Source organism: Vigna unguiculata, chromosome 4 (genome assembly GCF_004118075.2).
Source record: "Vigna unguiculata cultivar IT97K-499-35 chromosome 4, ASM411807v1, whole genome shotgun sequence".
NCBI classification, from domain to species: Eukaryota; Viridiplantae; Streptophyta; class Magnoliopsida; order Fabales; family Fabaceae; genus Vigna; species Vigna unguiculata.
Window position 1 is genome coordinate 40,979,510 of NC_040282.1, and position 24,705 is coordinate 41,004,214.

General features: G+C 33.2%; 3 protein-coding genes across 5 annotated transcripts; 1 reads left to right on the forward strand and 2 right to left on the reverse strand.

The window, feature by feature from the left end:
• Positions 1-4,185: 4,185 nt before the first annotated feature.
• LOC114181336 (peptidyl-prolyl cis-trans isomerase CYP38, chloroplastic) lies at positions 4,186-8,192 on the forward strand. The gene is made up of 7 exons (XM_028067763.1): positions 4,186-4,506; positions 5,144-5,434; positions 5,566-5,765; positions 6,501-6,736; positions 7,171-7,313; positions 7,536-7,607; positions 7,696-8,192. Exons 1-7 carry the CDS (start codon positions 4,339-4,341, stop codon positions 7,921-7,923), a joined length of 1,338 nt encoding a protein of 445 aa, XP_027923564.1. The 5' UTR covers positions 4,186-4,338; the 3' UTR covers positions 7,924-8,192.
• Positions 8,193-9,713: 1,521 nt separating this feature from the next.
• LOC114181337 (serine/threonine-protein kinase STY13) lies at positions 9,714-14,453 on the reverse strand. The gene is made up of 6 exons (XM_028067764.1): positions 13,673-14,453; positions 12,394-12,515; positions 11,683-11,879; positions 11,417-11,591; positions 10,603-10,737; positions 9,714-10,261 (listed from the first exon to the last, which is right to left on the reverse strand). The coding sequence occupies exons 1-6, from the start codon at positions 13,935-13,937 to the stop codon at positions 10,055-10,057; spliced, it is 1,101 nt and encodes a 366-aa protein (XP_027923565.1). The 5' UTR covers positions 13,938-14,453; the 3' UTR covers positions 9,714-10,054.
• Positions 14,454-18,502: 4,049 nt separating this feature from the next.
• LOC114181204 (deoxynucleoside triphosphate triphosphohydrolase SAMHD1 homolog) lies at positions 18,503-24,532 on the reverse strand. 3 transcript variants are annotated; one of them, XM_028067589.1, is made up of 19 exons: positions 24,322-24,532; positions 24,146-24,183; positions 24,016-24,038; positions 22,430-22,536; positions 22,294-22,345; positions 22,122-22,206; positions 21,822-21,912; positions 21,236-21,274; positions 21,017-21,084; positions 20,833-20,895; positions 20,650-20,705; positions 20,475-20,548; positions 20,239-20,331; positions 20,045-20,146; positions 19,734-19,814; positions 19,542-19,630; positions 19,409-19,424; positions 18,969-19,079; positions 18,503-18,883 (listed from the first exon to the last, which is right to left on the reverse strand). In XM_028067589.1, exons 1-19 carry the CDS (start codon positions 24,445-24,447, stop codon positions 18,773-18,775), a joined length of 1,425 nt encoding a protein of 474 aa, XP_027923390.1. In that variant the 5' UTR covers positions 24,448-24,532; the 3' UTR covers positions 18,503-18,772. The 3 variants fall into 3 exon arrangements, with proteins under 3 accessions (XP_027923390.1, XP_027923389.1, XP_027923391.1); XM_028067588.1 differs by having other exon boundaries at positions 19,542-19,633; XM_028067590.1 differs by lacking the exons at positions 24,016-24,038; positions 24,146-24,183; positions 24,322-24,532 and adding an exon at positions 23,659-23,770 and having other exon boundaries at positions 19,542-19,633.
• Positions 24,533-24,705: the final 173 nt, after the last annotated feature.

Sequence of the window (24,705 nt, forward strand, 5' to 3'; positions counted from 1 at the left end):
ACAAATTTTATAATTTTTATCAGGGTTAAGTATGTTTTTAGTCACTGAACTTTGACCCAAAATTGGAATTCGTCCTTGTCTGAAACTTCGATATATTTTGGACCCTAAACTTTAAAAATGAATGAATATAGTCATTTTAACTCAATTACGTTAACTTTTTTTGAAGTGTCGAACATATTTCTCAGTAGATATTGAATCAAGAATGTGTCAAATAGTCTAAAGAAACTCCAATACTAATATGAAAAGCGTTCGACATGTAAAAAAAAGTTAACATAATTGGCTTAAAAAGACTATATTCATTCATTTCTAAAGTTTAGGGACCAAAATATATCCAAATTTCAGATAGTGACGAATTCTAATTTTGAGTCAAAGTTCGGGGACTAAAAACATACTTAACCCTTTTTATTATTTTGGAAATTTTCAATAAATGAGTAAAAAAAATTATTTTTTAAAAGAAATCGTTCTTTCAGTACCAATTAAGAACTTCATATATACTCGTTGGATGATTTTGTCGACAATCATAATTAACTAATTAATTCCTAATAAGTTCCGAAGAATAATATTTGTACTATTTAATATGTTTAATCTTTTAAATAATCACACTTTGTTTAATTTTTAAAAATAGGCACATATTCTTTATATTTATGATAAAATAACAATTACATTTATTTTTTAAAATACAAAATTTTTTAACATTTCAAATTTATATAATATTTTTCAATACGTATGTCACCATTATTATTAGGTAATATAATTACTTTATTATTTTGAAATTCTTAATTTATCATATAGATAAAACAATATTGATCGATAAAAAATATATAAAGAGCAAAACTAATGAAGTTTGCTATTTATGGTCTATGGCCATTTACCACCTTCTTTAATTCAAATTATATATAATTAATCAATATTAATACTACAAGTTACAAATTATTCGTCTCCGTAAACATTTATAATGAATGATATCATTTTAATTTTTATCATTTTTTTTATATTATTTCATGGTTTTACCGAAACATTTAATCAAAACCTACGATACACATACACGATACGTGATATATGAATATTGAAAATGTATAATAATTCTTATAAATATAATAAATATATCATTATTAATATGTGAATCCAAAATTCCTAATTAGAGACCAATTATTTTGGTAGTCAAACTTGGTAGCTAATGTTAGTGACTAATTTAAAAACCAATTCATAATTGAAATGATTTTAATTATCAATTTAGAGACTAATTATAATTTTTTGAAACTATTCTAAATGTCAATTTGGTTACTATATAGTGACTAATTATTTTTTGTCACTAAAATTGTTCACTATTCAAAGATTTTATTGTAGTGTATTATGATTTTATAAAGTAGATACTTCATTGATAAGTATTGTTAAAGTATCGGACACGATACGTGTCGGACACAGATACGTGACCCAAGTTGAAGTATCAGTGCATTATAGATCAAAACAAATTAAAAAATTAAATTTTTTAACTAAGTTCACCCGTTGGGGTTTTCTTCCTACACCCCCAATATTTCTTTTGCACCTCCAATCTTTTCTTAAAATCCAAAATTGCCCTTTGACCATTTTAAAATTTTAAATCAGTCACTTCTCTCACTTATCTCTCTTATTTAATAAAAATTACTCACCACTTTCTTTTAACCTAAACCTAGCTGTCGTCCTCACCTGACCCCAAATCCTCTGCCTCACTCTCCTCACTCTCTAAGGTCGCCCCTCAAGCCACACTCCTCACTATTTTTTTTATTTGGTCTCCTTCTTCCCTTCGCCATTCCTGTATAAGTAATCATATCCCTTTCTAGTTTTTCCTTTTTTTGTGTTGTTGCTGCCATGTTTGTCATGCATATATAGGTATAAACATTTTTTATGTTGATTGGAGTATAGATCTATGAGTGAAACATAAACCACAAACCGGAAGTCGACTTCCGCAAGTGATTTAATTTCGGAAGTCGACTTTCGTAAGCCATAAAATGATTGAAGTGAACTTTTGTAGACAAAAACAAGTTTCGGAAGTGGACTTCCATAGATCACTGTGAATAGCATGAAAATAGAACAACCGAAAGTCGACTTCCGTAAGCCATCAATACCGAAAGTCGACTTCCGTAATTAAAACTGACTTCCGTAGTGGTGGTGATTTCTGTAGGTGTGACTTCCGTGATTGTAATTGTTAACTTCCGTAGTTGGAAATGACTTCCATAATTGGAAGTAACTTCCGCAAGAAGAGATAGTGATTTAGTGACTTCCGTAAGTTTTGTGCCCGGAAGTGGACTTTCGTAGGTGTGCAAAAAATGTCACCGGAAGTTGACTTCCGTAAGCATGTGGCGACTTCCAATGAAACAAAAGTAACTTACCACTTTCGGAAGAAAAAACATCTACTCACCGGAAGTCGACATCCGTTAAATTTCATGTCCGGATGTCCACTTCCGTAATTGCAAAAAACTAACTTCTTTTAAAGATCGAAAGTTCACTTCTGTAAGACTCGAAAAAAAACTTCACTTTCGTACTGGCAATCCACTTCCGTTTTACACGGACACTTCTAGATGTCTACTTTCGGAAGTTGAAATTTTTTCATTATGTTCTGGAAGTCAACTTTTGTATATGGGGAAAAAATAACTTCACTTTCGTTTTACACAGACACTTCCAGAAGTAGGATTTTTTTTATTGTCTTACGGAAGTCGACTTCCGTATTGGCTAATAGATGAAAAACGACTTCTATAACATGCGTAGAACATTAAAAACCCAGCTCCGTTTTTTTTTTCACCTAACATTTACCTCAAACATAAACTTATGCGTACATTTTTTTAGAAGAAATGAAGCAAAGTGATGAAATACCAGTGGACCCTAAATTGTAAAATTCACACTTCAGCCAGCAACAAAATTTTTTTTACTGCAAGTGGAACAGAAAGTGAAAGAAGAGGGAGTGCAAGTGGAAGTGAAAGTGTAAGAAGATGGGGTGTAGCTGTACATATACAAACACTACTGTCAATTAATTCAGGCAGTCAATTATTTCCGCCACTTCATAATTGTTTAATTATTATGTTTATCTAATTAAATTTTTTAATTTAATTAATTTTTCAAGAACATAAATGGAAGAGCATACATCTTTGGAGCTGCATAAGAAATATTTGGGGTGCCGCAAGAAACCCCCTCGCCCATTTTAGCATACTTATCATGGTTCGCAACCCATTTTAACCTTCTTGGATGTTGGTAGAAATTATGGATATTGAAATAATGAAGAAACTGCTAATATGATAAATAAGAGCTTTTAATCATAAATTTCTTTAAGTATTTCATTTTTTCTTTTTTTTTCTTTTTTGCTAAAAACAAATTATCCCTAGCGTTCTCTTAAGATTTGCTTTTACATATTCAACCCAAACTAAAACCAGTTTCAGTCAAAAATCTAAACTAGTGTGGTTTAAGCAATTAAAGGATTTATCTTTCAATGGCCGTCTAAAATTCAATATATATATATATATATATATATATATATATATATATATATATATATATATATATATTTCCATTTTTTGAGTTATATAGTTTTATTTGAAAAAAGTTGTTTATAGATTTTCAAAATTCACATTTCGTGTATATTTTCAAACGTATGTAAAAACAAGTGTTACACTTTTGATAATTGTTTTTTCAAACTAGGTGTGGCTAATGTTTTAAGTCTTGTTAGGATAATATTTTTCAGGATATGTTTCTCTTATATAATTTTAGAAATTTATTTTAAAATTGAAAATTTTAAAATAAAAGAAAATATGTTTCGTTTTTTTTTTCTTAAAAGCTCGTTTTAAGTTAAAAGCTCTACTGTATTATCCCACAAATGATTAGCTTACAGTGATGAGAAGGAGACAAAGATTATAGTTAATTCCCAAACAATAATTTTAGTTACATTTTCCTCAAAATTATTCTTTTTTTTTTCTTTAATAAAATTGCCCCGTCTTTAATTTCTCAGAGCTCTACTTTAAATTTTTACCTAACTTTTCAAGAAAAAGAAAAGTTGGGGAAGGGCGGTTTCAATTTAAATGTTGAAAAGTAAAAAAAAAAATGAAATGTTAAAAACTATTTACGTGAAAGGAAATGTGTCCTTTGCAAGGGACCCAATGCTATGTTATCTTATCCAAAGAAGGATCAAGATGAATGGATGATGGATTTCATTCAAAGGTGACCCTTTTTGCAACCATCCCTTATACAACACAAACCTCAAAGTTTGCCTAAAACCTTATCAAACTAACTGGTTTTCATTGTCTGTCTCTTTCTCTACAATTTTGTGTCACATGAAATTTGTTCTCTGAAGTTTTTGTTGGCATCATTTCAATGGCAGCCATTATCCCCTGCCACTACTGTGTTTCCCTCACTCCCAAATGGTTCAATTCCAACACCACACACTCTGGCCGTTTGTCCTACCCACTTCGAGGACTCCGAGGTTTCAATGCTCGTTGCTCTAACCAACCATCCCATCATTCTGAAGTTCAGAACAACCATGTAAGTCTCTTCAAAATTTGATCTTGTGATTGTAGATGCTCTTTGTTTGTCATGAATGGTGATTATGCTCATCTGGGGTGGAGATTTGGTGGGTTCCCAATCAGCATTTTACTTTTCTTGTTCATCTCATGTTTGAATACAATTAATTTTCTTAAAAAAAGGAAACTTGTAGAAGTGAATTTCACAAGGGAAAGAGAGTGTAGGCTCTATACATTACAGTGTGAAAGATAAGCAGTTTCAAAGGTTCAAATTTCTCTGCTGCTATTATACCTGAGAAAGTGAATATTTGGGATTTACATTTGCCCCAAATGCACTTAAGTTACTTGAGTCAAGTGTTTCGGTCCAGAGATAAGCATTGATAGAAAAATAATAGTGTTTTTTCAACTAGTTAATCACTTTGCCTTTATCTACAGTGATAATTGTATATACTGAATATTTGGGAATACATGTTTTGATAAATTTCTAAGTTGTTATCTGTGTGAACTTATTTTGCTTTTGTGTTCTTTTCAATTAGAAAGAGTTTATGTACTTTATTTGTTTTCTCTCGACCTTGTGTTCTTATGCTTACGATGTAACTTTAGATTGCTGCAATGTGGAATTGCAGCCCCAAAGCTTATTGTGTTGTATTTTGGTGCAGAATGAGAAGTCATTTTCCTTCAAGAAGTGTGCTATATCTATAGCACTGGCGGTTGGGTTAATAACAGGAGTTCCTACATTGGGGTGGCCTACCAATGCTCAAGCAGCGAACTCTGTGTTCTCTGATCTGTCTGTTTTGATATCTGGACCTCCAATTAAGGACCCTGGGGCATTGTTGAGATATGCTCTTCCTATTGATAACAAGGCCATTAGAGAAGTACAAAAGCCACTTGAAGATATCACAGAGAGTCTCAAGATTGCTGGAGTCAAGGCACTTGACTCTGTGGAAAGAGTAAGACATAAGATTTAAAGATTCTTATTCTTCAATCTGTAGAAGTTGACTGTGTATGCAGCTTGTGCTTTGGATTTTTGTGTTTCATTTCCCTTAGGGATTGAAGCTGATTTACTTTACATGGAATGTAGAATGTGAGACAGGCATCTCGATCTCTCAAGCAAGGGAAGACCTTAATTGTATCTGGTTTAGCTGAGTCAAAGAAAGAACATGGAGTTGAACTGCTTAGTAAGCTGGAAGCTGGTATTGATGAGCTTGAACTGATAGTACAGGATAGGAATCGAGATGCAGTTGCACCGAAACAAAAAGAGCTTCTTCAATATGTTGGAGGGTAAGCATCTCAATTACAAAATCACTTATGTGAACCACAGAAAGACCTTTATCCTTCCATACACGTACTCAATAAGAACAGGATATTTTTTTCTTCTTCCTTGGAATAATGAAAGACGGATTGGTGGATTCCTGAAATGTTATCACTCTGTCATGATGTATTTCTCTAAGTGTCCGTTCTATCTGGTAGTCATTAAGAATCTGAGACTCTGCTGTTATTAGGATTGCAGAAAAATGGATAGGTGTGTGCTATGACAATATAAAGCACTTCATGTTCCTTAGGAACTGACTGAAACAAGAGTTAGTTGCTTCAATGATACAAGTAGGCTTTACCTTAAACCGATGTGGCAAAGCAATTTAACCTCTTCATACATCAACGTAGTCCGAGAGCCGCACTAGAGGTCTGACTAAGCACTGTACTGCAAAGTGTCATGTTTAGTTAGTCAGGTAGCCATTGAAAAACATTCATTTGGACAACCTGGTATTGCATACTAGATTTGCAACCATTTTAGCACGATCCCTCTAGATTGATTTGGTTGTAAAACCTCATAAGTTTGATCAGTTTATGAGTACAAACTCAGTCCAAAGACAGATGTTGGCAAAAATTGAATCCTCCTCATAACAGTGGAAAATTGACGAGGACTTAGAAAATTAACCTTCTTGAGAAAGACTTTTCTCATATAGAACCTTTCATTGACTGCAGCTGAGATGTTCCTGGGGCATTGCATTTCTGCAGTGTTGAAGAAGACATGGTTGATGGCTTCCCATTTGAAGTGCCCGAGGAATACCAAAATATGCCCTTATTGAAGGGGAGAGCAGCAGTGGATATGAAAGTCAAGATTAAAGACAATCCAAATCTGGAAGAATGCGTTTTCCACATTGTTCTTGATGGTTACAATGCCCCTGTAACTTCTGGAAATTTCATTGACTTGGTTCAAAGGCACTTCTATGATGGCATGGAAATCCAGAGAGGTAACAAATATGACTTCTATTGGACATGCATTTTTTCTTGTGATTTCCCTTTCAGCTATAGCTGGTTTGGTAAATAATCTTTTAGGCCTTCTCTAGCTATGTTTTAGAAATAAATAGTAGGTACACCAGTTTCTCTCATTGCACAACAGGAAATGACAAGGAAGGATGTCTACATATATATTATTAATTCTTTATGAGAATGAATTGGCTGGATTTCATCTTATGTCATGGTAGCTGAATGATCTTGATATCTATAATTTTGTATGGGTGTGTATGGACAAATTTCTGCACAAAAACTTCTAAGAGAAAAAACAATAAAAAGAAAAAATGAAATGAACTTTGTTGTAAGCTAAAATTAGTCTATGTATGAGCTTAATTTGTAGAAACTCTCTCATATAGTTTAAATTCACCAAGATAGTCTTAATTTTATGCAGCGGATGGGTTTGTCGTCCAAACTGGTGATCCTGAAGGCCCTGCTGAGGGTTTCATTGATCCAAGTACAGAGAAAACCAGGACAATACCATTAGAAATTACGGTGAATGGAGAAAAGGCACCTGTTTATGGGGCAACTTTAGAGGTAATCTTCACCTGTTTATCACTCTTGGGGCATGTGTACTTTTGCACATTTGTATCAAAGACCTCATTGTATGATCAGAAGAAATAAGTATTTTTACTAGTATTATTTTCTTGGATGAAGTTTCACTTTGTAACTTTATTTTATACTTCCAAATATGTTCCTTTAACCGTCTCAAGGTTGAAAACTTTCTTATTTGCTGTTGGCAATAATCTGTTTGGACAGGAGCTTGGTCTATACAAGGCTCAAACAAAGCTTCCATTTAATGCTTTCGGTACAATGGCAATGGCAAGAGATGTGAGAATCAGTCTTTGACATGGCTGTTCTTTAAGCATGCTAATATTCTTTTCTAGCTTTTACTTACACCTTTTATTTTGTTGAATAGGAATTTGAGAACAACTCTGCCTCTAGCCAGATATTTTGGCTATTGAAAGAAAGTGAGCTAACTCCTAGTAATGCCAATATATTGGATGGTCGGTATGCTGTCTTTGGCTATGTAACAGAAAACGAGGATTTCTTGGCAGACCTCAAAGTTGGTGATGTCATAGAATCTATTCAAGTAGTTTCTGGCCTTGATAATTTGGTGAATCCAAGCTACAAGATTGCTGGCTAGTGAAACTTTCTGTGCTTTTTTCTACAAATACCACATGAGTGTTTGTTGTCACTTGCTTCAAGGCTATTCAGGAGTGCAGGCTCTACTGTGGAAAGTTTACTCTCTTAAGTTTCTCATTGTTATCAGAAAAGCAACTATTCATTTTACTAGAACCTAGCATTCAGTTCAACAGCTTGAGATTTTATTATGTTTTAAGACTATTCACCACCCCGGCTTGTAACTTTCATTCCACCAATTCATCAATAAAATTATGATTGTTCAATGAGGAAGTTGTGGAATTATTTTATTTGTTTACTTTGAACACAAACATCAACTATGAATGGATCAACACTCATTATCATTTTAGACCAAAAACCTTGTCATGGTTATATTTACCTGAGTAATAACGCTACATAAATATACACATTTATAGAGAACTTCACATAATTCTTTGTACCATCATTACATTACATCAATCATTAGACTTGGGCAATATTAAAAACTTATGCAACTCAACAACGGTTTTGATCAAAGGTTCTTTGTCTGAGTTTCTGTACAGTATTTTCCTTCTTTTATCACGTCTGAAATATCGATGTATTATTTTCTGTTCGAAAGTGGAAATATTCTTCCACTAATATTATGGGAATTTGTTTAAAGGATTGAAGACAACACTGTACAACAACATTTTATCAAAGATTCTCTTTCACACATTCAGCAAGGAAAAGAAAATCTTAAGAGAACAAAGCATCTTTCTTTTGTGGTGGATGTTGCATCATCCAACTTGTATTCCGAATTTTACGAGTATGTGAAGGTCATTGTTTTCCCAACAGTTTTCTTCCTCACCTCCAACATCAGATATGGCCAAGAATGTGCAGTGGAGCTACTCTCTTTGCTTATATTTATGCGATTTTCTATACCTGTCGTTGTGAGCTTCGACCATGGAAAGAATCTTTGAGCAGAAGTTGCTTGCAACATTTGAAATCAGCCATATTTAAGCAGTTGAAGCATGACCTAGTGATGCAGAGCTGATTCAAAAGGGGTCCCTTATTAGATGAAGTTTCTTCTGAAGCTGTAACCCAAAAGAAGGTATACTGAACTTCCCTAGTCTCTAGTTCTGTTGTTTTGCAGGGTAATAAATAAAATGGAAGAAGATATCATTAACCTATCAGAAACAGTTGTAGAACAAGAGAATTCTTCATGTACATCTCAATCAGAATTTCAAAAGAAGGATCTTTTATACATAGCAGAGTTTCAGGGGAAGTGACCCCATTAACGAACATTTTAGATGATCAGAGTCACAGATAATTTAAAGCAGAAACTTGATTTGAGAAGATGGTTACCTTCAGATAATGTTTGTAAAAATTAGATCAACTACTTTGTTTTTTATACAATTTGTTAAAAAAAATTTAAATCTAACTCAAACCTACAAAATCAATTTATAAAACCAAATTTGCATATACTTATACATTTTAAATTAACTTTATCTATAGTATATCTAAGACTTCGAAAAGAATTAAAAACCTTTTCGATCTGAAGATTATAAGCAAAGTTCTGAAACTTCTTTCTTATCATATGTTCATAACTGTCGATATATAGCTTACCATTCTGAAGGGAATCAGATATTCTCACATGAGATTCTTTATAATTAAAATATCATGTAAGATTGTACCACTTAAAATGTGAATTGGATAAACAAAAAGCTTCCTCAATCTCAACAGACACATGTTTTACAGCCAAATTGTATATTTATTCCATATATTTATTATAGGTGTCTTTCTGCACATGAGCAGATCTTTCCCAAAACAGATCACTTGTAAGCTCAAAGGACATCAAATGACCCCTCAGGACTTTGATATTAGTGTTGGAACAATCCATGCTACTACTGTCAAGTGTACAACTTACATAGAAAATATCATAAAAATGGGTGCAATCAGGAGAGAGCACAATTAGCTTTACAAAAATTATAGCCCAACAAAGTAACAAGTAATTGCAGAGCTCATCATTAACTATGGCCTTCACAGTTTTTGTGTATGCATTCCATCCTGAGTCTTCCTTCTTCCCTATTCCTTCAATGAAATAAAATACAAACTGATTTTCCAGAATGCTGTATATCATCCCTCCATAATCGATTTCCTCGACAGTGAAAAATCTTTCAAGGTCCTCGATAGCTCCGAAAACATAAACAACCCTGAGGCTGATCAAGAGGGATCATACCTCCACCCTTTGAAGTGTCAATAGCTTCCAACATGGACACCACTTCATCCATCTCTGGCCTCTTGTCAGGATTCGCATCCCAGCATCTTTTCATCACATTTGCCAGAGAGCTAGGACAACATCGTGGAATCTCTGGCCTCAGATTCTGCAGTTCCACAAAGATTCTAGTTAACAATTGTATGCATAAAACATGTTGGAATAGTTACTTTACTAATGCATAAACATCAGATATGATTGTATGAGACCATTTGCAAACAAACTAACAATTGTCCAAGTCGGTGATTGTTAGCAAATACTACTACTCTTTCCCATAACTATATGATGTTTAAGGTTAAAGCACATGGATTAAGGAATGTATAATGGAAGTAAAAAAATAGTATATTTGAATCTGAACAAAAATGCCCTTATTTAATATCATGAGTAGGAATCAGACTTTGGATTTTGAAAACATCAGTTGTCAGAGGTAAATGTCCTTATTTCATATACCTGCCGTACTACAGCTGACGTCACTTCGGAGAAGCTAAGGTCTGGATATGGCATGTCACAGCAGTATATCTCCCATAAGCATATGCCGAAACTGTACACGTCACACTTTCTATTGTATGGATTACCATTTAGAACCTGCTCAATTTCTTCAGGTAAGATTTTCATAGATACAACATCTATGAAAACATGGATTACTTATGCAAAACCAAACCATTTATGATTGTAACATAAGCAGAATATATGCCAAGGCTTGTGTGTTTAAAGAGAGTGAACTGTCAATTACAGTTAAATGAATGGCTCGTATTGAAGAGACTCGTCATTAGAATACTTTCAGGAAAAAGAAAAACAATGTTTGTGCTAGATGCTGTAAATATCTGAAGATTAGTGATAATATGCTGAAGTTCAAGATGTCATTAATTGTAAATGGGACCTTCTGATGTAGAGATTTCTTCCAGTACTTATGTATCAAAACGAACATGGAGATATACATAATTGATGGCTGAATTATAAAACAAAGGAATGCCTGATAAAAGTATAGACAGTAATAGAACAATGCAATGTCTTATTTTTCCAAAAATGGTAAATACTTTAATGAAGAACTTGTTTTAGTGAATTTTCACTATATTTCTAAGAGCAGAATGATCATCTCAATTCTTTCACAATTAGTTAGACAACAGATTTGACCACATTCAACACGTCTAAGAGTTTAAAAAATGTCTATGCAGAGGAATTAGACATTAATGAGTGTTTGAAACAAATCCCAAAAGTACAATGCACAAGAGAGAGATGTTTTCAAAGGAATTGGAGCATATACCTCAGGAGCCATGTAACCAAGGGTTCCAGTTTCACCTGTCATGTCATGAGGATTGGAAGCCTCAATCCGAGCCACTCCAAAATCAGCTATTTTCAAGGTTCGTGTCTTGTCCAGAAGCATATTTTCTGTTTTAACATCTCTGTGGACAATCTTCTTTGTGTGGAGATAGCTCAACCTGTAAAGTAAATAATAAAGAGTTTTCAGGCTTAAAAAAAAAGCTTATTCTTTTGAGCTTATATGACACAGATAAGGCAAAAAGATTGGACCCTCTTGCAAGGTCAAGAGCCAGTTGAACAACCACTTTAAAAGCCAGCTTCCTTCTTCGGTTTTTAATAAGATAAGTCTTCAGAGCGCCTCCAGGACAATATTCAACAACAACACAACAAACATTACTTGGCATGCCTATATGACCATTTTCTGTTTGTAACTGTAGCTCTGATGTTCCCATTGTTGCCCCAATAAACTGCAAAATAGATTTGACAGTAAGAATGAATAAGCAGATTCTCACATAAATGTTGGAAATTATGATGAAAATTTCATGCATTACTTGTGGGGGAACCTGAAGACCAGACCAAATTACTGCCCTGTACACTTGCACAGGTTTTTCCCCTTGGTGCAGATCTTAATGCACCCACCCAACTACCACTTAATCCTTTTCCCATGCCCCAACATATTAGAGACAAAACAGAAAATAAATCTTAAGAGAATTTATTTGAGATTCTGGCAATGTTGTAGTCCTAGAATGTTTTACCACATTTCCAGCTTGAACATAGTCCAATATTAGCCTCAAGTAACACATTAAATCTCAAGATCTTCATCATCATTTATCTTCTCCCTTTCATCTTGTTCATCATCTTTTGACTAAGTAGCAAGTAACAGAACTTATACCACCTGTTAAAGGGAGTTACCCGTTCCCACAGCACAAGATAAAGGACAAACATGATTAAGGCAAGTGAAGAATGAAGGAGCAATATTACCTTGGTTACATTAGGATGGTCAAGCTTGTGCCAAACGGCAACTTCTTGAGTAAACGCCGCTCTCAAAGAAGCTATTTCAGCATCTGATCGATGTCCCTCTTCTCCCCAGTCAAGGAGCTTAACTGAGAAAAACAAAATGGAAGATTGATTGCAAGTTATGGAAGCAGGAGAGCATGCATGCACATTCACAAGTTAAACTGTTCATTCATCTAAATTTATGCAGGGTGAACAGGTTTAGCATCCAGGAACTGTAAAAGATAATAAAGTTTAGCATATTGTTATCATCATGGCAATCATGAAATCTCAAAAAGGCATTGCCATCACTGATGATTTTAACTCTCACGAGAAGAGCTCCTGTAACTGGCTACCACTAGAAGAATATTGTATGAACGAGAAATGTGTGTGGCAACATAAAAACCAATCAACTTAAACCCTTTTGCTTTTTTAAATCCTTATACAACCCCATGGTGGTAAAATAAGGGGCACAACAGTAATAACCAAGAACACAAGAAAGTTGAAAAAGAAATAAACACTAAAGTTCATGCACATAACTGTCAAGTCAACTAGATCTTGTGAATTCCAGGGAAAACAAAAAGAAAAGGAGTAAAGGGTACTCAATCTTGTGAATCACGGATTGTGCAAATCCTGATCCACAAAGTTTCAATGCTAGGCAGTTATGGCTAACCAAACACTATCAGCTAAGATGCCTTCTCAAAGAACTTGGGGAAACAAAAAACAGCAGAACAGAGAGTCATGTTCAACCAAAAGTTGTTGCTTGCTTGATTGCAAAGGTACAAGTAAAACGAAATCACAAGAAGGAACATGCAAAATAAAACTTAAACAGTGGATCTGCAGACCAAATAATACATAAGATTGAACAATTCTTTCGAACCCTTCATAACACTCCCATTGAAAGTCAAGCAAGACATCGTAGATAATGCACTTGCCTATGAAATGAAACCTTGACAATCACAAAAGAAGAAGGCCTAAAAACCAAAAAACCTACAGTTTGGGAGCATGTGCACATTATGCAAGTACACCTTAAAAGCACCAACTGCATCTGCATGAACTTCCATAAGTGAATAAAACTTCCCCCTTGCACATGGGCGTGGTGTTAAACAATACAGTGCAAGAAAGGGAGGGAAAAACAAACCATGCATAATTTTTTTTTCCTCTTTCTTTCTAGACTTGGTCAGTTACATAATAAAACAAAGAGACAAACATCAAACGAAAACTCAAAACACTTCAAGCATGAGACCAAAACAAGAGAGTGTACTACCTGCAACATCTTGTCCATCATAAATCCCACGATGAACTGTGCCAAAAGTGCCACGGGCAATGACAGTCTTGATGACAAGCTTAGAGGGGTCAATCTCCCATTCTTGTCTGCTTCTTGTGGACCTTCCTTCAACCTCCTCTTCCTCCTTCTCCTTGTTCTTCTCCATAGTCCATGCTCTACTAAGATGCCTCTGAAGCTGCTCATCCAAGCTCTTCAGATCTATCTGATCCGCTCTCACATACCCCCCACTCTCACTCTTCTTCATCTCTCTCACCTCTTCTCTTCCTCCCCCGCTCCAAAATAAAATTCACCACACCCCACTATGGACTTTGAACCTCGTGCCACTTAAAATCATCAAAAGATGCAAACTTTATGACCAAGTTCTGGTCTTGAACAAAATTTCCTTGGTGGGTCTCTCGTGTCTCTCCTCTTCTACTACTGTGTATGTTTATGCTGCCACTGCAGGTGCTGCTGCTGTTATACCTGTGGTGATGTTGAGGTCCTAAATATAACACTCTCTCACCCTTACTCACTCACACACACTCTCTCTCTCTCAATCATCCATGTGGGCACATGGATTTTGCCTGAACACGACGTGTGTTTCTGCCCCACTTTGGTTCCCTCCGATTATCAAAACCTTCAACTTCTTCTAATTTATTGAAACCAAAGATCTCTTTCTGTGCGTCTCTGTGGCTCTCTCTTGTTTGGTGTGTCTTTGTTTTTCTGTTTCCTTTTTCATTTTCTTCTATTTTTATTTTTCATTGATGGCATTCACGGTTATTGCACCTTTACATGTTCCCATCCCTTTCAGACAAGTTGTTTGGCTTCATCAATGGGTGATCATGCAAACAGTTAAAGGAGCTTTGTCACAAAGGCAATTGTGTAACTTCTTGTCATCATCATTCATTTTTTGTAACATATCTATGTTTAGAGTTAGAGAATTTTTTTTTAATGCTAACATATGTATTGAGATTTCTTAATATATACTCTTTCATGTACAAAGATAATGAAATTAAACTTTTCATTACATACTTACAAAATATTATAACTTTTCAACAATATAATATTGATGAGTTGGATAAAAAAAATCTCACTCTTAAGACTCCTATGCTTGATAAAGTTGTTGTTTTGGAGAAAAATAAGAGTACATCCTAATTAAATTTTGGAGATTAATTTTTTGAAATATTAAAATTTATTTTTAGGATGCAAACTTGTTTCTTGAATGTATGATATTTGTAACTGATATACATGGTTCAGAAACTTATATTTTAATTTAAATGCAAATCTAATATCTTTTAACCATTATAAAATTATTAAAGTAAAAATCATTATCTTTTAGAGTAAAATAAATAATTAAAGCAAGAGATAACTAAAAAAAGCCTTATAAAAAGATAAACAAAGATTAAAACAATACCTTATATTTAAAAAATATAAATTTCAATTTGCAATATTAAATTGTTAATCACATGTTTAATGTTTAATAAATATGATTATTTGTCCACCATTGTAGGTAGCATCACTTAGATGAGTCCAACCCTTCATAGAATCACATAATTTTTAATTTGGTGAAGGTGATGGTTTCATTAATTTACACTCTGACCATCATACAGGGACAAAACAGAGTTTTGCTTTTGTTTTTTCCTTATTGGTTTGTGACATGTCGAATCAACATATAATTTATCCAATATAAACAATAAGACAGTAGCAGCAAAATTGTAGAGAAACCAATGGATTAGGTTCATGATAGAGAGAGGATGATCATTTAATCATTAAAATAATTATTTAGGACTAGTTTGATACCCGAAATGAGTTATTTTCTTACATTTTTCACGTTGTTTGATTTATATGGTTAACGAGACACTGAAGATAATTGAAAATAATCTAATTTAGTAGAATGATATATGGATATTCATCTAAATAGGAAAAACAAAGGAGAGAAAGAAATAAAAAAAATGAGAAAACTATATATAACAAGTAATTTTGATATAATGAAAATTAAAGAAAAGTAATAAATAGTAATTATATGAAATTAATGCCATACAAAATAGTCAAGCAAAATTTAATGTTAGTGGTAAAAATAAGCAATGTATGGAAATTGTTAGATAAAAACAAGGCAGACAAAACCATAACAATTTATTTATTTATTTATTTTCAAAAATATAGATGAATGATTAGCAATTTTTAAGTACAAAGGGAATGAAGTTTTAGAGAAGTTTCATGTTCACCTGTGTGCCTCTTCATGCATCCATTTAAAATAAATCATAAATTATGTCTTTGGATAAATTTTTTTCGAGAATAAATCAAAAAATTTAATTCTTCTTATTACGAGTATAAAATAATTACTCTTGTGGCTAGTATGATGGTAAACATAACTTTGAATTTAATCATCATTAAAAGCATCAATTTTATTATAAATGAAAGTTATAATTAAATTAAAATTTATAAATATGTTATTATTTGCTTTATAGTAAATGTGTGGAATATTGGTTGAGGCAAGACTAATGAATTAATCATCATCAAAGAGAAAATAAAAATTGAAATAAAAGAACTGTGTATCTAGTTTATGATTTTCTGTTTTGATTCCTTGAATTTTAAAAATATATATTTTAGTTTAAAAATTTGAAAACATGCATTCTTATTTTCTAAATATTTAAAGAACCAAACGAGTTTTAAAAACACATTTTTAATGTATTAAACTGTTTTAAATGTATTTCTTTTTAATTTAAAAGATTAAATGCTTAAAAAATAGAGAATCAAAATCATATTTATTTCAAATTTCAGATAAACCAAACCTTAATATCAAAGGGATAAAACAAACCCCAAAACAATATGCATTTGGCCAAACTCGTTATGGTGGTCAATAAGAAATTTCTTGGTGAGACATCCATGCATGCATTCAAGTGACAAGAGAAAAAAAAAAGTGTTTTTGCTTCTTCTTCTTCCTGTTGTAGTCATCATTGAAATGAATTCTCATAATTCGTTTTTCCTGGACTATTTTCTCACCATTAATGTCAATTTGACTTCCTGCATGGCTTAGTACAAACCAAATGTCTCACTAGTATTGGCTTGTTTAATACTTCTTCCAATAAAGGAAAAAAAATGCTTCTTTGGGCTGAAAGAGAATTTCAGTGACAACCTAGAACTGGTGATCATCTGGGGAAGGTTACACTTGAATTTTCATATACTTTGTTCCAACAAAAGCATGAGAAATTTAAAATGCGAAAAAAAAAAAGTGAACATAACTAAGAAAGTGAGTTTTGGCCATCAAATGTGATATTCTATGTTACCCCATAGGAGAAATAAAAATAAACAAAAAAAAAAAGTTCATTCTTGTGAGATAACATAAGCTCAAGAAGGTGCAAATGGAAGAATCAAACTAATTTTCAATGGGCATCTACATAACGTAGGATCATCACATCACCATATGTGACTGAAAAATGAAATATCAAACTTATAAGGGTGAATCAAAACCAATGATTTCTGTTGAATTCGCTTCCCTTTGAGATGCTTTCAAATTTTCAATGATCACGATGTTTGTAGTCGGTGTTAACACTTTGGAATCATGAGTACAAAAAAGTTAACACGTTATCATAATTTAGGATACAGGCTGGACTTGATTTATCTTCACCGATAAATAAATAAATAAATAAATAAATAAATAAATAATATCCAATTCTAGATGTCTATTCAAAATTTAAGAAGGGTAAATAGGGTGCTATGGCATATTGAACTTATTGAACACTCACATCAAACATCACCGACATCTAGAATTTCAACAAAATTTTAAATGTTAATAAATAGTGGAGTATATGTTTGTATGACAAGTCTCATGTGTGTGTGTGAAGTTTTATTCAAAAAGAAAATACTAAAAAGGAAATAAGGAGTTTTAGGCATTTGCTTTGCAATGAATCAAAAGGGTAAGCAACATTGCAGTTTGTATGATGATGTGCTTAATGCTTACCCGTGAATGCCAACTTTGGACTTTAATGTGACCAAAAAGATGTCTCAGAAGTCTCAACATAGTCATGAATCACGAGGCCAAGTTTCAACTGAATCGCAAAATGCTCGAGATTTTTATTAAGAGCTATCAGCAGCAAGTAGTAACACCCGTGATCTCAGAGGCATAACCATCAAAAACTAAAATTAGGGTGCCTCTTCCCAACACACACAATGGATCCAAAAGAAAGTCATAGGAAAAAGTTTGATTTAATACCATTTTGGGTTTTCAATTTTTTCACATTTTTTGCTTTAAATATCTGAATAAATTTTGTTAGCCTCTTTTGTTCCTATTTATTTTTCTGTTTAGGAATTGTCACATCAATAGCTAGTTTAACAAAACATTTTTTTAGTAATATGTGTACTTGATTCTTGTTTGTTTCGACTCTTTGATGGCATTATTACAGGTTAAAGCAAATAGTTCATATGATTTAAAAAGGAAAAATTCACCAAAAATCACATCAGTGATTTACGCATGAAATGTGTTAAGCTATCAAGATAAGCACCGTGGGTTATGACTTACTAGCCTTAACACCACAAATTTTCTTTGTCACGAGACGCATATGCTTTTAGATTTTTCTGCCATAAGGAGTCAACTTGGCAATCGAGCATTATTTCCTGGCCTTGGGGTCAAATCCCACGATCAGTTTTATCCAAGAAAGGATTTGTCCTACATGAAATTAAGTTAATTAGATGACTTTTTCTTCCAACTGGACACAATTGTAGTACACAATGAATGCTTAGTGGTTAGTAGCCTTAAAAGGGTAGAGACTATAGATGCATTCTCATCCATGAAGAGTGGACCAATTTGTCATCAACATGAGATTTCAGAAACATTTGCAACTTGAGACTGCCAACTAGCAGTGACAAGAAAATATTGCTCTCACTGCCAAATACAGCTACATGAAACTGTTGCAATTAACCACTGCCATATATGTAATTGATTTTTTTGATGTGTTAACTCTAGTACAAGCTTCAGAGTGTGTCCCATTTTCTCTATGGACTTACACTATATTTCATTGTGGAATATGAAGTATACCAAAAAAGGGTGAGACAGAATAAAGGGAAAAAAAATATAGCATCATTGTAATGATACATTTTCCCTCATAGAATTGGATTGTAACGTCGTTTCTTCTGTGGTGTTGCATGTGCCTGTGCTTTTATCCCATATGTTTTCAATTGAAAATTTTCAAAAGCCTCTGAAATAGCCTGCACCTATAGGATTGCACAAAGCAAGGTTAGTGAAGCCAACATGAATGTGTAAAGGAAAGAAGTTCAAACAAGCATAGGATAAACTAACCAGTTCTGGCTTTTTGGCGTACACCTTAACTATCATATCTTGGTAAGATGTGGGTAGCAAGTGGCTTACGCGCTCATCAGGTATTGTAAATTTCTCATTGCTTTCATAATCCTGAATACATTATTGAACAAGGAAACTCAATACAACTAGCATAATTCAATTCCAAATTAAACACCAATGATAAGGACGAAGCTACTTTAAATATGTCAATAATTTCCAACAATTGAAACCCAGTATCCCAACAGAAGTAATAAAAAACAGTTTAAACTAAAAATAATTAGCACAGGAACTGTCAAACTGCACAAGGTAAGAGGGTTTACTAATGCGAAAAAAGAAGACATCATCCACTAATACAATATAGACACTGGAAAAACCAATTAAAATATAAGATTAAAGAAATATTTTGATAAAAAGATAGGTAGGTAGGTTTGTCGATGTACCTTGAAAAAGTGGATACTGCCACAGAAACATGCACCAAAAAGAGAGAAAATAATAAATTAGGACAACATATTAGGAAACTAAAACAAAATAAAGGTCTATATTCAGCTAGCATGATTATTCTTCACTCAATACCTCTCCAGGGGATTATGCTTTCCGCGAGTCAAATCAATTTTGACATTACAAACAGCTAAATCCTCCTCTTTCAGTGTAACTCCACCACTCTTCTGCCAAATGACATATAAAAAAAATGAATTTTCTCAATGAAGAGAAAAAATAAATATTAGATATGATTTGCAAATGATAAGGGTTAACCAGATTGAAGACCTGAGAGCAAACAATATCTTGAGCAGTGACCTTCTTAAAATTGTCCAGCATATCTTTTGGTACAGGGTACTCATTACAAAACTGCACAACAAAATTCATCCTTAGATTCTAAAATACTAAATACAAAATTTAATAAATGCAAAATTGTTAATCACACAAACATTTTAGACCAATGGAATGTAAATTTAGACACATCCACACAAGTTTACACAGAATTCGTGTCAAACAGCTTGAGAAAATACCACTACCTAATAGGTGATTGCAGCAGGTAATGATAACTATCACAGAAAAGCAACAGGTTAAAAACATGCCTGGTACAAATTCCTCCTTCGAATCCGCAAGATCAACTCCCTGGCCTCCTTTAGTTCTTGACTTGCACTTGTCTCGATAGTTTTAACTATTGTGTCATCCAGCTGCATTTTTTAAGTAAACTATATTTTATTATTAAAAAGAGCATTGAATAAATGTTTTTAACACAAGCTCATTAGTAAGAAGCCCTTGTAACCTTCCAGTACTGAGAAGGATCATGTATGTTAGATGAAATCTCCAAATAACTATTAGCTTGAACAAGTGCATCAACTATCATAAGCTCAATTGCCTGAAAACATCAAGATAGGATTAGAAACTGTAAAAACGAGACCGGTAAGTCTATGGATATTAAATAGACGGAAAAATCGGTGAAAGGGAGTGATCTACATCTACCTAAAATAAAATAATCTTCCAAACAAAATAACTACATACCTTCACTTTTGGATGTGTATAAACTGTTCTATACAGATCAGCACGAGTGGCAAACATTTTGTGGATGGTAAGGTCTAGCAAATTGCACACCCAAGAGCAAGGAACAATTAGAAACACAATTGATAGGAAAATCAGAAGTGTATTATGAAAAAATGTTTTGAGGAATGACACTAACAGTCCTTAGCACGATAACAAATTTCATCATCCAAAACCCACATTGTCTCCAATAACCTGTAGGTAAATTAAAATTTAAGATGCTAGAAGTGATACATGACCTTTATTTAAGTTTACTTTCCAGCTAAGAAGAATTATCAAACTACTGATAAGAATTAAGTCATTTTGAAGAAATTCATGAAACCTTTGAAATTCAAAATTACATCCTAGACCACAAGCTCTACAGTCACGGGCAATATAATCAAATCTGCAAAGCAATAGTTTCCACAAAGTATTACAGTATCGCATAACTCAAAGAATACATGAAAGAGAGAATGTAAACAGGATCAATAAACCAGATTTGACTGTTAAATTTTCTGTTTACTTACTTGTCAACATCAATTCCATTTCGCCCATTTGCAACAATATCATACAAGAAACTTTTCCCACTTGAGCTCTAAATAACAAACAATTGGGGAAAAAATATAAAAGAAAAAGGACACACGGGTAACAAATAACTTTGGTAAGAATAAACAAAATCATCCATCAAAATTTTTAATAAGCCTAGAGAATAGAAAATATAAAATAGAATAAATTAAAAACTTTACCCTTGGAGGAGCAGATTCAGAGCTTGCCAGTATCATATCCTGCCAACATTAATGACTTACTTAGGAGAATGAAGATGCAAACCTCTTTCTACTTTCCATTTATATGAGAGATGCAATATGCTTCTAATGCAGAATAAGTAAACAAATATTTGAGAACATAAACCCGCGTAATTGCTCTTTCAAATTAGTATATCCACACACAGAAGTGGGGAGGGGAAAATGGATGTTAGACAACCTTCTAAATATGTTTTGAAGAAGTCTACGGCAGAGCTTGAACACACATTTCCTACTGATGGCAACTATTGAACAAAGAAGGCAAATATTTTCAACATGTACCTTGGCTATCTGCACGTCCAATACATACATATATATATATATATATTACGTTTAGAGGAATTACAGTGCTTCTAAACTAGAAGAAAGTTGTTTCCAGGTCTACACTGCCTAATCACCCAATTTATTACTTACCCGACAACTTTGTTAATTTATCAGACATAACGTTTATGATGGTTAAGGAAGTGATGCTCAAAATCTGAAGACACTTAATCTAATGCAGGAAAAGAACAATGGTAAGCAGTAGCTTTACCTTGACCCTTTTTATCATCTGGGAGTCAACATCAATACGGTGTTCGTCAACAATATAATCGACCATATTGACCGACATTTGTTCATGAGACCTACAACATAAAAAATGACACGAATTAAATGAATTATGGTCATAAAATGATTTAAAAAAAAAATCAGATAAAACATAATATCTCAACTAAGGAATTTACTGACAAAAGTAAAACTTTTCTAAACATTACAAGGCGAAAATACAGAGAAAAATGAAATAAATTAGATCATTAAATGCAAAATTGTATAAAAATGGTAAAAATAAGATTACCAATCAGAACCATTGATAACTAGGGGAAGAAACTCCCGTTCAAACAAGTGACTGAAAGGACCATGACCCACATCATGCAGAAGTCCTACAGAAAATAAGGCATCCGCAGTAAAAATTATTAAGAAATTATATTGGATTAAAATCAATGGCAGTTCCATGAAACATGACATACCTGCAAGCTTCACTGTTTGAATATCAAATCTATCAATATCAAGCTCCACGCCCTGCATGATCATAAACACAGATTAACATCCTGTCAGAAAGACCTTACCTTTAAAATTATAAAATACTTAAATAAAATTTTATACCTGATAAGTATGAAGCTTTTCCACACATTGACCAGCTAGCCAATACACGCCAAGAGAATGCTCAAATCTGGAATGCACAGCCCCTGGATAAACCATGTTCGTAAAACCTGAAACATAAAAACAAATTGATTTATTGGAGAGATTAAACATACTGAATATTCAAAAGGGGATATCAAGCCATGTGAGCACCAATGGCATGACAGCGTTTGAAGCAGCATTTTAAAAATTACATTTCACAACTACTGTCTTCCTGCTACAGGTTACATGAAAATGACAGGAACTACCTTGTAACCAAAGAAATAAACTCATTATCTTCTGAGAGACCAAATGAATATTTCACAGAATCCTCGATATATTCTATTGCATTACAAGGGCAAATTTTTTATCTATAGAAATAGATTTATTACAGCCAGTGGTCAGCAGGGAATCAAATAATGGACATCCTTGTGTTAGTTATGTCATAACATAAAATGCATAATAAAATATTCAAGTTTCCGTTAAAATTCAATTTGTGTTTCATCTCATGTATGCAACATATACCTTCGTGGGACTTTCAACATACTATAAACTGGCATATAATAATTTCAAAATACCCACACACACACTAACAGATTCACATGCAATTGTGTATAATAATCTTATTTAAAAGCAAAAGCAGTTTACCTATACCAAATTGTCAAGCTATACTCTTGAACATAGTGTCATTTCAATATCAGAACTAAGCTATACAGCAAGTATAAATGAACTTCCAAAACTCCAAAACCTGTTTTACTATATACATGCATGGTACTCTTTTCCTGCAAGTAAAACTCATTAAAAGTACTCAAAACATTTCATGACACACATGAAAAATGAGTATTGATGACCAATAAATGCATCTTCTTGCGGTATTATTTTAAATTGAACTTAAGACAAAGATCTTGGCATACTTCACAAAGTACATTTGACAGCCCAAAGCAGTAAAACCAACTTTCCCACGAAATTCCCCAGCTAGCGGACATTAAAAACCCTCTTGCCTATGGATACCTAGAATTTAAAACAAAATAGCATAGCAGTCCAACTAAGTATTTGATAGTTTTTCAAGAACTAACACAACAAAACAAACAAATTAAAATTATCACTAAACAAACGGATGCCGGGAACGTTCAAAAATATACTCCACTTATGGTTCTTAAAAATGGTACAACACTGCAAATTTGGCCACAATTTCAAGGTCTTTTTTGACTCACCAGGACCACAACCGTGGCTGCATTAGCCATATTTGCCTGCAATGTCCTCAAATGTAAAGCATCACAACGACACCATGACCACAACAACCCTTGAAAATCTTGGTCCCACTCTAACCTAATTTCCTACATAAATCCCAAGCAGTAAGGTCTTTCATGCCACGTATCCCCCCACCATTGACACAACAATTCAAGAATCTAAAAGCAAAAAAATTATTCGTGAGTTCAAAAGGAAAATAAAATGCATTAAAGACCCTGCCAAGAATAAGTATGCAAGTGCATTTAATTTCAATTTCAAGCAGCTACTAATTTCTAAACAACTCTCTTATAATTAGATTCAAGAAACGATGATTAACTCACCTAGTTGCTTCAACTCGCGAAGCCTGCAACATAAACAAACAAAGCAAAACCAAAAAATTAATAAACAGAACATAACAAGGATGTGGAAATGAACCGTCTCACAGAACAACAAAAAACGTTTCAAACTCGCCTCTGAAACTGCTCAGTATCTATGAACTTCAAACTAAGCTGCAAAACCGAACAAAACGCAAAAAACAAATCAGATTAATTAAAAAATAATAATAGTATGCTTCAGTTTCTTCGTAGCTACAGAAAAATAAGATTCAAGAAACGAAAAGAATCGATTCAACTGTCGTTGGAAATTACAGGATCGATATAAATGTTGCCATGGACGTTGTCGTGAACGTGCTTGCAGAACCTGGGATCTTGGCCTGAAACGACGGCGTAGGAAGGTGGTGGCAACGAACCGTCGATGTGGCTATATGCCCCCATATCTTCCCTCCTTTCTTCTTCCGTTATCAACTCCACACTATCAATTCACCTTCTCTCTGTCTTCAGAATCTCAACTTTCAAATTTAAATTAATGACTACCACTATTTATACTGTAAAAACTAATTAATATATTTAAAATAAAAAACAATTATTAAATAATTATATTATTACCAAAACATCATTTTTTTCATAAAATAAATATTTGCTTTCATCAAACTAAACCTTCTTAATGCATTTTTATTTGTGTATCCCTAATTT